General features: G+C 42.0%; 1 protein-coding gene across 2 annotated transcripts; it reads left to right on the top strand.

Annotated features, from left to right (window-relative positions):
• Positions 1-192: 192 nt before the first annotated feature.
• Positions 193-17609, top strand: LOC119492370 (mothers against decapentaplegic homolog 2). Of its 2 annotated transcripts, none has more exons than XM_037776773.1 (11): positions 193-411; positions 1466-1890; positions 3342-3431; positions 3667-3860; positions 7586-7720; positions 9785-9847; positions 10729-10782; positions 10876-11088; positions 11899-12036; positions 14004-14148; positions 15315-17609. In XM_037776773.1, exons 2-11 carry the CDS (start codon positions 1655-1657, stop codon positions 15436-15438), a joined length of 1392 nt encoding a protein of 463 aa, XP_037632701.1. In that variant the 5' UTR covers positions 193-411; positions 1466-1654; the 3' UTR covers positions 15439-17609. The 2 variants fall into 2 exon arrangements, with proteins under 2 accessions (XP_037632701.1, XP_037632700.1); XM_037776772.1 differs by having other exon boundaries at positions 194-411; positions 9785-9859.
• Positions 17610-18226: the final 617 nt, after the last annotated feature.

The following is an 18226-nucleotide window of genomic DNA, read 5'->3' as shown; positions in this document are numbered from 1 at the left end:
TTGGAAATAGAAATAATGATTTTGTGAATATCTTGTAAAACAATGCTGAATAAAAACAGTTTTTGCCTCCAAACCCTCTCTGAATGACAGATATAAAGCCATGCTGTCAAATAAACAATAAGGATTGTCAAGGCCATCAGCCAGTATCCAGAGCGTGTCTTCTTATAATCCTCCAATCAGTGTTTGAATAGGGAGGCATTAAGCCAGCATGTTAGTGTTGTTGTTCCGGTCAACCTAACCTGACCTAGCCAGCTAGCTCCAGTAGCTCTGCTAGCAGCCTGAGAGGATCCACCAGTCTGCTCACAACCAGCTGCAGCACAACACAGATCAGCGCTTCTATGTCAACAAGGTGTCCAGAGGGCTGAGCGCATCTTCTACTCACATAGCGGAGCTTCGGACTCTAAAGCTGGGGTAACTATTGAGATGCTTTCATCTGTTTTCTGGACTTTTAGCGTGTTTAGTGAGAGATGTACCGATGGTCCGTCAGCAGCCAGCGGCAGCTCAGAGCTCAGAGTGGAAGAGTTCGTCCAACATGCTAACTACTCACTTTTTATTATAAAAGTCACAAACATTCAACAGCTCCGTGGAAATGAAACATTACACGGTTTATATTCATGAAGCTACATGATGTATTATTAGGTTAATTATAGCTGGCGGTAGGGAGCAGAGCAGCGACCTGACTGTTTTTACTGGATCACAACAAAAGGATCTCTGATAACAAGCTGGAGGCTAGCAGCTAGCAGCTAGCAGCTAGCTCAGTGAAGCTAGCTAGCGTTAGCTGACCTAGCTAGAGGAGCACTCCTCCATGAACTATCGATCTGCTCACTTACATTAACTCTAGTTTGCAGCTAACGTTGAGATCATGTCAGCATTATGCTGTTGAGACACTGAGCGAGCAAACACTGGTGAACTTATTGTTGTGATCTGAGTCCAGCAGGCCCCCCAGCAGCTAGCCAGCAGCCGGCCTTCACAAGCCAGTGTGTGTGTTAGCACTGAGGGGGCCTGTCACTAAACACTCTCCTGGTCCATGATCACAACATATAGATCACTGTGTTGTTCTGTATGCTCTGTAGCTGATCGGGATTGCTTCTATAGGCTGAATGGGACAGTATGAGGCCCACACAGCCCGTCTGATCACTTTACAAGTTTGCATGCTAGCTAGCTTCAATGTCGAGCAGTGTTTGTGACAAGCAAACGTCAAGTGGAGTGGACAGCTCTGATTGTTCACTCAATGCTTAACTTCACACTAGAGGCAGTTATGTAAATGATGTGATGCTGCTGTCAAAACAGTCTTACTATTTCATTTAATATTCTTAGTTTCACTGAGTAAAAAGCTCAGTTACATGTCTTTTATTGATTTGATGATGCTATATATATATATATATATATATATATATATATATATGGTTGTTTTTGCTGTACCATGTTTTGTAATGATGCACTTTATTTGTGACTTTCTCCCAAGGTGTCCATCTCTTTTGAGTATCCCCCCCCTGCTAGCACTGGCTTCCACCCTGTGACTCACTGGTCACTAGAGGGGCCCCGTCAGAGCAAGGGCCCACACTGTAGCTCCAGGTCCCCTCTGTCTGTGTGTGTGTGAGTGAGAGAGCTGTGTGTTGAGTCCTCTGGAGACTCCCCGGCTTGTCCAGCTAAGATGTCCTCCATCTTGCCGTTCACCCCTCCTGTGGTGAAGAGGCTTTTGGGCTGGAAGAAGTCGTCCAGTGGCCCGGGCGGAGCAGGCGGTGGAGAACAGAACGGGCAAGAGGAGAAATGGTGCGAGAAGGCTGTGAAGAGCTTAGTGAAGAAACTAAAGAAGACAGGCCAGCTAGATGAGCTGGAGAAAGCTATCACCACACAGAACTGCAACACCAAGTGTGTCACCATCCCCAGGTATACTGCCCAACCCTTGATTGCTGTTCAAACTAGGTTCAGAGACAAACTGCTGCTGTTACACATGTCTATGCAAGTGCACTTAGTCGAGACCTCTCTCTTGGGCTGGTGGCAGATGCAGATCTTGCACTTCTCTTTTCTTAATTCGGTTTTCATAATTTCCTGCAATGTAAAACTGATGGCAATGTCAAAAGGTTTGTTTTAGGGATACATAATAGTAGAACATGAATCAAATCACTGTTTGTTTACAACTGTACTTACAGTTAGATAGTTTTTATTACACTCACGGGGAGAGAGCTGTTAAAAGGGTGAGAGAAGATGTTCTCTTTATCAGCCAGCCAGCCTTGATGGCCCAGACTCACGTTCAGTTAGAACACTGTGTTAACAGATTCATTCCTCACTGATGTGCCGCCAAGTACCACGTGAGATGTTTGTATGTCTATAGATAGCGGCCTGGTTGTTATCGCCTGAGAATTGTTCTAGGCCACACTGTTATGTTTGTAGAGATACAGTGGCTGGCTCGATCTGAATGAAATAGTTTCTGGTAGAGGGCTGGACTAGTAGCGGATATCTATATGACAGAGGGTGGGTTACAAACACAAAATGATGCCAGATTGGGGCATTGCCACCAGCCATACATATGTTGGTACATTTGATTGTGATGGGGAGCTCATCTACCCTGCTTGCCACTTTGTTAGGTACCCATTTAACATTTAGATTGGTTCTACTCTAAAAAAAATAGCTGTTGAATTGAATCTACCAGCTGCTATGGCTGGTGGGCAAAAGTTTGTTTCCTGCCCTGTCATGAGCCAGACAGTTGAATAAAACAATTTTGAATGGTAGTTGAGATCCCACCAGAGTAATTAATTCTAGTACGTGTTGTGTATTTGCAGCATTTAACATGTAGATTTTGTTATTGTCCTGTTATTATTCAGAAGCAACTACTCTCATTTGTCCTCATTTTAATTTCTTATTTTTTGTCCATTTTCTTTTTTAAGAGTATCTGAAGATGGATTTTTTTTTTCTTCCAAGGTTGCCTCCTCCCTTTTCCCTTCTTTTGTTGCCATTGTGTGTCTTCAGTGTTTGTTTGAATGTCTCCAGATAAGTTCTGACATAACACACTGTAGTGGAAAAAGTCATTTTAAGTGTTTGATGCGATGCCACTGTTTGAAGAATGCTCTTTGTCTCACTCATTGTGTGTTTTAGCAGATTCCATGTTGTGTTTGGTTCTTTTACCTTAATTCTGTCAAAAAGGCTTCTCTTATTTGAAGTTCCCATCTTTCATTTCCACCGCTGAAAATGAATTTGATGTCTTTATTTTGCCATGAGACTCTAATAAAAGAGGCCTTTTAATGTTGACATTAAAACCCATACTGATATTTCTGAATGAGCCATGTCCCATGTTTATCATTTGTTTTTTGTTTTTGTTTTGTTGTTTTCTCTGTGCACAGCAATTGCTCTGAAATATGGGGACTGAGTACACCAAATACGATAGAACAGTGGGATACATCAGGCCTATACAGCTACCCTGACCAAACCAGGTGACTATCCTCAACTCTTGTATGGTGTTGCATACAACTTTGATGTGGGAGAGTTGTCATTACAATGTTTTAGTGGACGGACATTGAGAACATCTTTGTTTACTCGTTCTCGTCTCCACTCAATCCAATCCATCTCCATTTCCCTCCCCTACCTGGTCTTATTATGTGTTTCCCCCCTCTCCCCTGTGTATCTTCCACCCATCTCACCACCATCTACTGTTTGCTGTTCAATCAGATCTCTGGATGGCCGCCTGCAGGTCTCCCACAGGAAGGGGCTTCCCCATGTTATCTACTGTCGCTTGTGGCGATGGCCGGACCTTCACAGCCACCACGAGCTGCGCGCCATCGAGGCCTGTGAGTATGCCTTCCACCTAAAGAAGGATGAGGTCTGCATCAACCCCTACCACTACCAGAGGGTGGAGACCCCAGGTGAGATTACTCTGTCCAGTGGACATTTGTTACCTAATACATGCACATCTCCTCGTATTTCAGCGTCTGCTGCATTGTTGTTGGATTATCGCTATAATCTATTGACTCCCACTGAGACTTGTAACGGCCCAGACACACCAACCAGACATCAAAGAACTAGCGGCGACTGAGGCCACCAGTTGTGTCACCTCACGTTGCCTTTGTCTTGGCCAAAAAGCGGCGCTCGAACACACCGCAAAGACTACAGCCGACGGCCAGTTAGCACTTACGTTCTGCGCATGCGTGAGAGGAAATCACTCTCCACACCAGCAGGCGGCGCTAGTCTGTATTCATCATTCAAAAAGGGTAACCGGAAGACCGAGGACGGTGGATATACAAGCCGTTGTTATGATACATATATGAACATGTCTATTTTCACACCACTCTCACTCACCACAGCTTTATTCCAGACGGCCACGTCGTTGTGAAAATATCCGTGTATTAGAATGATCAGATGAGATGAATAATGAGAAGAGCCTCCTTTGTTTTTCCTCTTGACTTTACTCGTTGGCTTGCTTCCCTCACATCCGTTTCTCTTCTCGTGCACTGATTCGCTTAAGCTGAACAGCCAATTAGAGTGATCTCTCTTACCGATGGGCACCACTGGCGATTCAACATGCTGAATCGGCAGAAAAACTTTGACATGGGCAAACTAGGGCAAACTAGGGCAAACTAGGGCAAACTAGAGCCAACGGTGCGGGACACACCGCAAAAACTAGACGCTCACCGACGGTCCCAAACTGTCCAACGGCCGACCGTCGGCGTGGTGTGTCAGGGCCTTTAAGCTAAACTGAATGCAAAGCAGCAACATTTCTAACACATTAGTCATTTGTCTATGTAGGATTTTGTTGAACTTCCCAGTAACCAAAGTGTTAGTCTGGTCTTATGAGGACAAGTTTGGTCTTAGAGATGTGAACATGTGTCAGTCTGTGATGCACACCTTTTAATGTGATGGGAAGCCTTCTTGTTTGTTTACTTAAAGGAGTAATTCGACATTTTTGTGGGAATACGCTCATTGGATTTCTTGCTAAGAGTTCAATGAGAAGATCAATAGCATTCTCATGTCTGTATGCTAAATATGACGCTACAGTCAGCAGCCGTGTAGCTTAGCTTAGCATAAAGACTGGAAAAGGGGGAGGGCAGCTAGTCTGGCTCAGCTCTACGGTACACCAGCCTCTTTTAAAGGCTCACTCATTAACCTGTTATATCTAGTGTTTATCTGTAGAAAAAAACAACATTGAGTGTTTTTTCTGGGGGGTTATGTGTGGGACTGTTTTTTGGCTGGGCGCAGTGACTTCCTGGAGTCTTGTGATTATCTTCAGGTTGCCATGCAAGTCCCTACACCTGCCAAGAAATAGTCTGATACATACCACCCCGTGAAACCACATGTTGTCAAAACACTTGAGTTTTTGTATAGATTAAGCAAACCAGATATAATGAATGAATTGGTGAGCTTTAGAGGGGCTGGTAAGCAGATATTTATACCTTTGGATATAGCCAGGCTAGCTGTTTCTCTGTTTCCAGTCTTTATGCTAAGCTGACTGCTAGGGGTGTAACGATTTTACAACGATACGATACGATTTAAGGATTATATTTTGCTCATCTAGAGCGATACGATACGATTCAATGATTTGAAATTGATACAGTAACTTTTTTTTGCCAAAGATTCAATCAGTGTGACTGTGAAATAAATATGTGATACTGGACAGAGCAGGTCAGGATTCCTCAAAGTTTTTCTTTTAAGGGAATCAGGGATTAATTAATTATGGATATAAAACAAGTAAACAACGAATAATGGCAAATACATACAGCCTTTATTAGAAAATAATAAAAAAAAGTGCAACTGCTGGACCTGCTGCTTCAGCTCTCAAGATACAAAGCAGTGCAATATTTAACAAAAAATACAATAAACCAACTTCTGTTCAAGTTAAATGAACAGTAATTTAACCTGTTGCTTCTGTTCTCATTTTCAATATAAACAGTAGATCAATAATACAGAGATCAACCGCTGATAGTGATCAAACAGCTGATAGTGATCAAACAGCTTGGGACAGAATCATTCATCTACAAATGCTGTTTAAATAATCTGCTGATAGTAATCAAGTAGTCCACCTACAGTGTTCATTTGGGCTCTTTTCATTTATGAAAACATCTGGAAAAACATTTTAAAACTATGTTAGACTAACGTTAGTTGAATTTCTGTTTTGTTTTTTACTTTACTCCCGTCATGATAATTTGCCTCGCGCACCGTCTGCTCTCCGGCTGGTTACGTGAGGCGGCTGATGCTGCGTGATGCACATAGATATCACAAAGGGGAAAGGAAAGTCATTTTCTCTGAATGAAAAAAAGGCAGCGGGTGAAGCCGCCATCGTCAAGTGGATTGATAGCGCCTGAAACTCTGTTGGCTCCTCTACCGGGTGAGAGAGCGAGGAGTCCAGTGCGCGTTCGTCTGCATGCACGCCATGAATGCGCGCTCGCGCTGCAGAGGGCAGAGCTGGCGCATGTCTGTAGAGTGAACCGGAGTAACGTTTAACATATCTTTACTAATAAAAGTGCTAAAAAACAACTTTCATATGACGTTTGTCGTCTTTAAATACAAGGTGCAAATCCTTAGTATCCATACAATCGATTTTTATGTTTCAAATGGATTTTATATCGATATATGTCTCCCGTGAAGGACAACTTACCGAGTACGTATCGATGTAGTTGGATCGTAGGAATATAAATCGATACATCAATGTAGTAGATGAATCGTTACATCCCTACTGACTGCTGTAGCATTATACAGTGTTTAACAAACTAAGTGGTGCCAATCTTCATATCTAACTCTCGGCAAGAAAGCAAAAGGTGCATTAGATGTTAGTCAGCGCCGATAGGACATTTTGCAAACTATCGTTATCTGCGGAACTGGGCTCCGATAGAAGCCGACGGCTGCTCAGCTTCCACCAGCTCTTTGTCCACAATACAAGACAAGCAGACCACGAGGAAAAGAAATCATTCACTGTTACTTTAACTCACCAATTTAGCATTTTCTCTTCCAAATAATCCAACCACGTAACTGTCTATTCGTGGTTTGTAAAAGTGACATTAACAATATAACAAGACGCACAAGAGAAGTAATCCTGGCTAGTCATAAACCACCGAACAGAGCATCGCCCAATGTAAATGAATAGAACATATTTCAACGATGTAATCCACCAAATCACACTTCAGGATACTCTTTTACGATTTATTAAATTCGGAGTGACAAAAACATTATTTATTAAAAACAGCGTATGCAAAAGTAGCCGACTAGGCTGCTGCAGAAGTAAAGAAGAAATCGGCCGGTTGATCGGTTATCGGCTTTTTCCTGCTCCAGACTATTGTTTTTAATATCAGGCGAGCTCTAAAGTGCATCTCCCAAAATGTCGAACTATTCCTTTAAGAGCTTCAGGGGTGGACAATATGAAACCAGCTTCATTTCTAATAAGCCGTTAATCGGTTTAAGATTTCAGTTTAAGTTTCTTGCGTGTTTCATCATTGTCTTATTGCTGTTGTAAAGTTTTTTTTCCCCACAATAATGAAACTTGTTTCAAAGCGCTTGTTAATTTTTTGCATTAAAACTGTCCAAACCCCACTGACAGTATATTGTTTTAGAGCATATAACTGATAAGAACTTTACTCATCTCTTCTACCCAACACTGTAGTGCTGCCTCCTGTTCTTGTGCCAAGACACTCAGAAATCCTGCCAGAGCTGCCACCTCTGGATGACTACACTCATTCCATACCTGAGAACACAAACTTCCCCGCAGGAATCGAACCTCCAAACAACTATATACCAGGTGAGTTCATTATCTCTGCACTGGATGGGAGGGACTAATGTACTGAAGGCTTAATGTGCGAAATGAAATCTGAAAGTGGAGAAACTGTTCTAAGTTCCTGTATGCAATGTATGACATGGTATCTAGTAGGGTTGGGCAACTGGACAAATATATCGGTTATCGACGATTAACTGCGATTAACTGCGTACATCGGAGTTTTTTTTGGCATTTTATTTTGCTAATTTAATGATCTGCCTCCGAAGAACGAGAGCCGCTCTGCCGCTGCTCAGCGGGCAAAGAGAGAGAAGGGGGGTTGCGCAGCGTGCACACACACCTGCACGAATATATCGGTAATAGCGGTTGTTGGGCTGACGATGGCCGGTTGGAAAATTTTAAAATATTGCCCAACCCTATCTAATTTGTATATGAAAAGTTGTTGTGTTTTTCTCATACTGATTGTATTAATCAAAGAGAAACTTATTCTCCATTGGAGATGTTCCGATACGATTTTTTCCTTCCCAATATGATTCTGATACCTGAACCTGCAGTATCGGCCGATACCGAGTACCGATCCGATACCGAGTACCGATCCGATACCAGTGTGATAAAAAAATATATCGTCATTATTATTTAACAGCTGTTTACTACTTACCATGTATCGATATGATCAATGTGATATGATTGCTATCTTTATGTATGGCCTGGCTCAGGTTAATCCCTTTCTAAAACATGAACAGAGTTTCCACTGTGAAATATTGCCAAATGGTTGACATTGTCCTCGCTCTGACTACCGTTACACTCTCTGCCAGCACCGCACTGCTGTTGTTTGCTATCGTTACGTGACAAACTACCTGCAATCAGTTCTTCTTTGTTGCTCTAAAACAGTAGTTTCCAGTGGCAGCCATGACACATCCAGGACGACAGCACAGTGCAGGCTACTGTTTTGGAGCGGCGAAGAATAATTGATTTCCGATTAAACTAGGGATGTTAATAATTAACTGTTTAACTGTTAACCGACATTAGGCATCTTAACTGATTTACGCAATCGGTTAAAACGGTTAAAAGAAATATTAATAATTAATTAAAAAGCTGAGAAAAACACAGAGGAGCAGCTCGTCACTTTAAGGAGAAAAGCTGGTCCACCTTAACAGCCCACCTTAAGAGGCGGAGCCGGAGTTGCAGGATACAGGAAGTCGGCTCTGGTCTCTCCATGGATATCTCTCCAGCTCGCTTGAGCGGAGCGGAGGAGTTGTAGTTTCATAGCATTTATTCACCGACAAATAAACTGTACACACACTGCTACACCTACGATCACAGCTAGAACGCCACCAACAACCTCACACTCACCGCCAACACACACACACGGTCTGATGGAAACTCACTAAAGTTACTCAGACTACGTGTGGCGGCAACGAGCACGAAGCCTCCGGCAATGCTAGAGCTGCTAACATAGCACAAATACACACACTGTTTGTTGGACAATCGCTAAAGTTACGCCGGGCAGACAAAGTATCGTTACGCCGGGCAGACACAGCTGACAACCTGCTAAACTAAACTAAATGTGTGGTGGAGACTTTTACTGGGAAAGTGGCTGCATGTCCGCGACACTACATGCAGCATCGTAGCTGCTAAGTTAACGCTCCCGGACGGTGAACTGGGGACTCCCGTCAACCAATATCTGTTGTGCTCCTGCAGCTGGTACACCAAAATCTTGTCGGTTAACGGTTAATAATTGGTTAACGAGGGTCGGTTATTGGTTAAGAACATTTTTCAAAATTAGCATCCCTAGATTAAACAAGTTGATTTTATTTCTGGGTTAATAAATGATGGTATCGGATCGGTGCATAGACTGGCGTACTCGCCGATACCCGATCCCAGATTTTGGGTAGTATCGGACGCATTTCCAACACAGGTATCGGTATCAGAACAACTCTATTTTCCATTTCCTGGGTTTAGCTGTAAATTCACTTCAGGAAAAAAAGTGATATTACTAAAACTGTTAGCATGATTTCAGTTGGTTAAACAGCCATATTAAATGATGATAACGTCACAGCTCATTTTCTTCTCCTCACTTCATTTCAACAGAAACGCCTCCACCAGGCTACATCAGTGAGGATGGGGAGGCCAGCGATCAACAAATGAATCAAAGTATGGACACAGGTACCTTATACTAGCAACTCCTTCTCCTTTTCCTCGTGAGTCAGCCTTCCCTCCCCAGCCAGCCAGGTCAAAGTCTAATTCATGTTTTCAGGGAATAAATGTGCTAAAGATGCATACGTTGACAATATTCAGTGAAGAGGCTTCATCCTTAACACCATCCTTTGCTGTATCACGTTTTATTGACCAGATCCTTTTTTTAGAGATCTGGAATGATGAACTGCAGATATCATTTTTGGCACTGGCATTTATAAAAGTTATATTTATATTTCCCCAGTGAATTAGTACTGATCTGATCTATCCTGCATTAGAAACCAATCTTGGATCAAAGATCGATGACAATACCAAATAGTTTGCCTAGAGAGTTTGCAGCTCTGTGAATTACCTGGTCCAAAGCTGTTATTAACATGCATTAGGGAAAACGCTTGTAAGACTCTTTTGAGTTTCTCCAGGAACTTTTCTGGAAATGGAATAAACTAGTATACTGTATGCTCCCTGCGTCTCCTGACTGGAGTGTGTTTGCATCTTTGATGTGCTGTTAATGTTAACCATAACAGCAGCAGCAGTAAGCTACTCTCTGTTTTATAGATCATCCATTCAGTTCTTTGTGCTATCAAGTAAGTTATAGTTCAAACTGTATAATCTCAACAAAGCAAGATGTCCAGACGAGGCTTTTGTTACAGTAACAGTAAACAGCATCTCTTCATCACTCTAATGCAAAATGAGCAGGTTTACAATACCATTATGCCATTCCTTTGCAAGGCAGCCGCCACTTTCATCTTTCACGTCTTTGATCTGATCCACCTGGTCCCCATGTTCTGGTCTCCTGTGAACCCATCCATATCAATGACTTCCTGTTTTTCTTCTGTCAGGTTCTCCGGCAGAGCTCTCCCCCAGCACTCTGTCTCCTGTCAATCACAGCATGGGTAAGATGCCAAAACAATACAGAACAAATAAAGCATACTGTATGTTAATACATCACAGCGGATAAACCTCACTGACATGATCCTCTACTGTAGACCTGCAGCCGGTGACTTACTCTGAGCCAGCCTTCTGGTGCTCTATAGCCTATTACGAGCTGAACCAGCGCGTGGGGGAGACGTTCCACGCCTCTCAGCCCTCGCTGACGGTAGACGGCTTCACAGATCCATCAAACTCTGAGCGTTTCTGCCTGGGCCTGCTGTCTAACGTCAACAGGAACGCCACTGTGGAGATGACCCGGAGGCACATAGGTATGGCACAGCCTCAGGTAGCTTTATGTCCCAGACACACCAAACCGACCTCAAAGAACTAGCAGCGACGACGGCCACCAGTTGCGTCGCCTCACGTCGCCTTTGTCTTGGCCAAAAAGTTGCACTCGAACCGCAAAGGTTACAGCCAACAGCCATCTACCACGTACATTCTGCGCCTGCGTGAGAGGAAATAATTCTCCCAACCAGCACATAGCGGTAGTCTGTATTTGTCATTCAAAAAGGGAAACTGGAAGACCGAGGACTGCGGATATACAAGCTGTTATTATGATACGTACATGAAACAAAGCGGTGTCAGCCGATCATTTTCACACCACTCTCACTCACTACTTAGCTTCATTCCAGACGGCCACGTCGTTGTGAAAATATCCGTGTATTGGAATGATCCGATGAGATGAAGATGAAAAATGAGAAGAACCCTCTGAACCCTTGCTTTCCTCACGTCCGTTTCTCTTCTCGTGCACTGGAGTGATTTCTCTAACCGACGGGAACCGCCGCCGATTCAACATGCTGAATTGGCCGTAAAACGTCCGACACGGGCAGGCTAGAGCCGACGATTCGGGACACCCCGAAAAAACTCGGCCAACGGATGCTCACCGACAGTCCAAAACTGTCCTGCGACCGACCGTCGGCTTGGTGTGTCGGGGCTTTTACAGTAACTAATCGTCTACAGACCACCTCTTAGCCTCTTTACAGTTTGTTTCAGCTTTCAAAAATGTGCCACTGATCCAGTCCTACGCGTCTTCTCCAAGTCAGATCTCGTTCCAGCTTCTGTCTGTCTGTGTTTTACAGGAAGAGGAGTTAGACTCTACTACATTGGAGGGGAGGTATTTGCTGAGTGCCTGAGTGATAGCGCTATCTTTGTCCAGAGTCCAAACTGCAACCAGCGGTATGGCTGGCATCCAGCGACAGTGTGTAAAATTCCTCCAGGTAAGGTGCTGAAGATGTCACTTGAGTAGCAAATTAGGGAAATAAGGTACCCACTGAACAAAAGAAAAGGTATAGACTGGATAGCTTCTGGTCATGAATATACAGTAGGCGTAGCTCTTTCCATGATGATGCTGAAGCAGGCCATACATACCCAGCAGACCCACCATATTGTTCCCCGAATGAAGAATTTGAAGTTATACATGACCAAAAATGTCTTTTTTAATAAGCCTGTCAAAGTCAACGCCGTTTTAACGCCACTAATTTCTTTAACGCATTACCGCAACTTGCGATTTTCTTAGGTTGTAGCGGGCTCAGTTTTAAAGCTATTGAAGCTAAATAACGCTCCAAACTTGTGCTAAATTTTGCGAGGAAAAACTGGTATGACCATTTTCAAAGGGGTCCCTTGACCTCTGACCTCAAGATATGTGAATGTAAATGGGTTCTATGGGTACCCACGAGTCTCCCCTTTACAGACATGCCCACTTTATGATGATCACATTGTTTGGGGCAAGTCATAGTCAAGTCAGCACACTGACACACTGACAGCTGTTGTTGCCTGTTGGGCTGCAGTTTGCCATGTTATGATTTGAGCATATTTTTTATGCTAAATGCAGTACCTGTGAGGGTTTCTGGAAAATATCTGTCATTGTTTTGTGTTGTTTGTTGATTTCCAGTAATACATATATACATACATTTGCATAAAGCAAGCATATTTGCTCACTCCCATGTTGATAAGAATATACAATTCTTGACAAATCTCCCTTTTAAGGTACATTTTGAACAGATATAAAATGTGTGATTAATTTGGGATTAATTAACTATGAACAATCATGCAATTAATTGCGATTAAATATTTTAATCAATTGACCACCCTAATTTTTAATAAAAAAATCCACATCCTGTTGGCTTGAAAGGTGTCTCTGAAAGGTTTGTAGTTTGCTCCTTTGTGGTGGACGGCAGCTATAGTCAGCTTGGATTCATATCGGCAAATGATTCTAATGGGGACCCAGAGTCACAGCAAAAACCTTTATCAAACGTATCACAGAGTCTATAGAAACCTCACAGTAAAATCCACTGATCTGCCACTGATCTGTACTCTGTCAATCATTCCAAACTGTTCCCATGTGCATGGGATGTTATTTTACAGTATGTGTGAATGACCATACTAAATGAATGAGTATGCTTGGATAAACAGTCAGAGCTCACGTTCTCACCTACTGGTTCTGGTGCTGATTCAGCATGCTCATGCGACCCAACTGCCGCCGGTTAAGGCCAACTGTAGCCAATGATGCCGAACACACCAAAAAAACTCTGAACAATAATTAGCCATAGACTCACAATGACAGACCTCTGCCAACCAAAGGACAAATGTCGGCCTGGTATGTCAGGCCTTAAAGAGAACCTATTATGCTTTTGTGATTTTTTTTTTTCTCCCTATCCTATAGTGTGTTATATAGTTTTTGTGCATTTAAAATGTTTGCAAAGTTACAAAGCCCAAAGTCCAGGAGTTGCTCCCCCCGACAGAAATACGGCTCCTGAACTGCCTGAAACGCCTCGCTTGAAGTCCTGCTTTTTCTTCTGTAACGTGGTGATGTCACCAAATAACACATTTGCATAACGGCTAGTTTGGCACGCTCTCAAACAAAGCTAGTTAGAGCGGAGATGGAGCGGAGTCCAAAGAGTTTGGTTCGGTCGACCGATCCCAACAGGGGGTCAGCTGACCAATCAGAGCACACTGGGCTTTTCGGGAGGGGGTGCGTTTCAGACAGAGGGTGAATAGAGGTGCAGCAGCACAGCCGGTATGAGAAAAGTAAAGCGTTTCTTGAACATTAAAGCATGTAAACATGTTCTAGTAGAAACCTCAAATACAAGTATGCACCTGAAAATGAACATAATAGGTCCCCTTTAAGAATCACAAGGAAAACCCACACTAACTGCTGGCCTGTTTACCTCTTTGTTCCTTTTAGGTTGTAATCTAAAAATCTTCAACAACCAGGAATTTGCAGCCCTGCTGGCTCAGTCGGTCAACCAGGGCTTCGAGGCTGTTTACCAGCTCACCAGGATGTGCACCATCCGCATGAGCTTTGTCAAAGGCTGGGGAGCCGAGTACAGGTGAGCACTACTAACCATACTGTGTTTGAACAGCTTAATTCATACATGATACATGTCTATTCTAAGTTTGAATGAAGCTGAATTACAAACTGTTAGGAGTGGGGGGAAAAATTGATTCACCTGTGTATCACAATTTTTTAATTATTTTTTGAATACCAGAATTAATATTAATAAATTTGCTTAATTTGAGTCTACGTGGGGGTAGAAGTAAGTTACCGCGGTGAAGCCAGCCGTCACTCTCATCTCCGTGGTCAAATGGGCCGACGCTACAACTGTAGAGCACCCATATACTGACATTTCTGTTAAATGCATTCAAACGGCCCCGATGGAGCTGACCATGGATGGATAAAGAGAGCGATAGCGACGGACTTGGTAAAGTTAGCAGAAGTATACATGTGTGACTACGTCATGTTTTCAAAATAAGGTGTTAACAAAGGGAACTGTATATATACAAGGCTGATTGGATTATATTCACCAGACGTCTAAAATATGACATGTCCTTTATAAATAAAGAACATAGCACTAATTTGTGAGGGAAATGTCTTTTATTCTTTGATTTAAGGGTCGCTGGAAAAAATGTAACAAATAAAATGCCTGAAAATAACTGATATATTTGACCTCAGGACATCTCTGACTACATACATGCTGAAAATCAAACATTTCTGCTGTATCAATTTAGATATTTTCCAAAGTCAAGGCCCCTAGAAGTGTATGATTCAACATTTTCCCACGGTCTAGTGTTAAAAAACAAAAGTCACAATAAATCGCAATCACAGTAGAATCACAGTACTTAAAAATCGCAATACATATTGAATCGCCACCCAAGAATCGTGATAGTATCGAATCAGAAGATAGGTGTATCGTCCTATTACAGCCCTACTAGTTTTGACCCTTTTATCAAATTTTCTAACTATTTTTACCGGTGTATACTTTTGTATCTGTCATAGCGTAGGACATGGAAAATTGATCTAAAACTTTTAGTTAAGTAACCGATTCTGATTCTGATGCCTCACAAACTCAACCTAAACAGAAGGATTCTATGTTCTGGTCTTGAGAAGTTTTGCTTCCTTAGTAGCATGAAGTGTCACAAGTCACGTGTCGTAAGGCGTGAAAAGGCCACGTCAGCACAGACACGGGACATTAAAATGCACGTCTTTGTTTTCCAGGCGGCAGACCGTCACAAGCACTCCTTGCTGGATCGAGCTGCATTTGAACGGTCCCCTGCAGTGGCTGGACAAGGTTCTGACCCAGATGGGTTCCCCGTCTGCACGCTGCTCCAGTATGTCCTAAACAGCTAAAGAAATGCCCCCCCAAAAAAACGCAGCCCATTACATGATCATTAAATTCTAAACTTGTGAGTCCTTTCATGAAAAAAAAATGGAAACCCCACAGAATGAATTTTCTGTAACATTCTCCACAGTATTTGTGGCCCAGTTCCACATCCCTCTTTTAACTTTACACACACACACACACACACACACACAAGAACAAATGCACCTACACTGTTGCACTCACACACATACAGACTTTTCAGTTAAAAAAAAAAAGAAAATTGGCACTTTGTTACCCATCTATGTCATGCACCTTGTTAAATTGCTTTTCCCCAAATCCTTAATATTAGATCTATTTGTGGTACAAATAAAAATGTATATTGGTTTTTAGTCCAGGAAGTAGGGGAAATACCAAAAATATCTGTGAATAGTTTCTCAGTATTGAAGATTGCTTGTATGAGTAACACAAGCTTGAATGCTAAAATGATTTTTGTTCCAGCCCACCCCAACCATTGTTCTGAACCTAAGTTTACTTTTCTCTGGGAAACTTGGCCCCATCTTTTGTCAGGGGGGAGGTGGCTTGGTGAAGAAACGATGGCCTTGGTGGCCGTTCTCCTCCGAAGGAAACGCCACAGTGTGTTTATGAAATTTGAATTGACTTCGCCAGAATGGCCCTTTTTTGTAACTCTCGACGTGTGTCGTTATAAGACATGCTTCTTAATGGACGAATAGGAATGTTAGTTTTAAAAAAAAAAAAAGAAGTGATTCCAAAAACCCCAAACAAACTGCAAACTTGATCTGGATGTAGTTTATTTCTTTGTCATTATATGGCACTCTACATGTCCTTGGTTTAGTTGATTTACATCCCCACTGAACAGCCTGGTATGGAAGCTAATGAGATGTTTGGCCAGGCTTTGCGAGGTGCACTGGGCAGGGACCAGAGAATATCAGCTGTTATCAAAAGCTTTTTTCTCTCTCTTTTTGACTCGACACTGGGAGTCCTGGGGCTCTCCGAGGTGAACCATTAAACGTCTCACCAGGAGAAATTGAAGGTATCAATGAATTCATTCTGTTTTTAGCCTATATCCCCATTGTTTTGCTACTTTTTTGTATTCTCATGTATTTTTATATATAAATATACTTAAAATTTTCTGTCGTTCACTTTTTATTAAAGTAATATTTTCAAGACCACAGCTGTTTCTAAAGTGACATGGAGGGCATGGATCATTCCTTCGTTTTACCCCAAAAGGTTTAGTTTGAATTAATTTCCAATTGCAGCTCTTTGTCTTGGTAAAAAAAAAAAAAAACTCACTGCCCCACATGATGTGTAGCCTGTTTCTATCCTTTGTTTTTCCAAAGAAATCTGGTGCATTTAAAGTACACAAACCTGAAACCCCAAATCTACTTTCCTGTAATGGTTTTAATGATTCCAGAGGCATGTAAAACTTTGTAATGGCCATTCATTCAGTCATCTCTACACTTCTTTTATTGAAAAACACACGTGACCTCTTGTGACCTTTTGGTGCTTAAGTCAAGCAGGTTAAGGTCAACCAGATACAATTGGCTTTTTAAAATGTTACAGAAACATGGGAGTAGAGGAGAGGAGGGCGGTTTTCTTCCATGAGAAAAGAAGAGCGAATGTGCCTGCACACTAGGACATTCTGTGTTAATGTGTGTATTGTATTTGTTCTGTCTATAAAATACAGTATGTACAACAAGACTTATTAGCTTATTAAACTCTGCCATTATTGTCATTACGTGGCTGTTGCGAGTTTAACATGTTTCCCCCCCTCTCTCCCTTCTTTTTGATGTAAATGTGTTTACCTTATGGCACTAGTGATTGTACTTTAAGTGCACCTAGTGAAGTTTGGATTTGGGGAACTGAACCATGTGTTAGGGTCCAGTGTTACATTGTTTTTATCCTTGGCCTACAACATATGAATGTGAAAAAAAATACATTACAAAAACTGACGTGGACCAGACGTACATATACATAACAGTAGTACAGTATGTGTGTATTTAACAGTAATCTTTTTGCAAAGCAGTCAGTACAGTAGATGTCGCAGTTGTTTTACCAGTAGAGGGCGGTATTGATAGAGCAGTTCTTTTTTTTCTGACCATAAGCTTCTCAGGCGTGTGGCATATTATGCAGACTTCATAAAACACTAATAAAGATTTTTATTCTCATGATTCTGTTGTGTGTTTCTTGATTGCATTTTGGGATATTTGTCTCTGAAAACACATTTGAAGACTTGTATACATGGATTTGGTCTACAGATGAATTGACAGGTGAACTCTGGGAGTTTCTCTAAGCTGGGTGGTTTAACGCAGCGGTTCCCAACCTATTTTGCTGGAAGCCCCCCACTACTCTTATCTAAGAAAAGCTGAGCGCCCACCACCATATTTTCTGATGTCATCATCCTAAAAAAATACAAATCCTCGAACAAAATCCTCAATTTCAATAAAATGATTAAGTGTATTAAATGAGTTAGTCTTTTTTTGTTAAATCAACTTTCTTTAATGAATATAACTCAGTTTCGTCAACATTAATATAGTGATGACGCCTTGATGGATTCGCCAAGCGAATGCAGATACATAATCTGATATGAATGGTTAAATATATTGAATTTATGGCGGTGTTAGCTTGCAGCTAGACCGTCCTGTTAGTACGGGTGCATGATGTCTTTGCACGCGGGAGACCAAATGGTTTAGTTTTTTTTTACCCCAGTGAAAAGGTTTTTTTAAAGGCTAAACGCCAACAAATGTGGACTGAAGCATATTTCGTATGATTAAAAAAAAATACAATA

The sequence above is a fragment of the Sebastes umbrosus genome, chromosome 8, assembly GCF_015220745.1.
Source record: "Sebastes umbrosus isolate fSebUmb1 chromosome 8, fSebUmb1.pri, whole genome shotgun sequence".
NCBI classification, from domain to species: domain Eukaryota; kingdom Metazoa; phylum Chordata; class Actinopteri; order Perciformes; family Sebastidae; genus Sebastes; species Sebastes umbrosus.
This window is presented reverse-complemented; position numbering and strand designations above follow the sequence as displayed.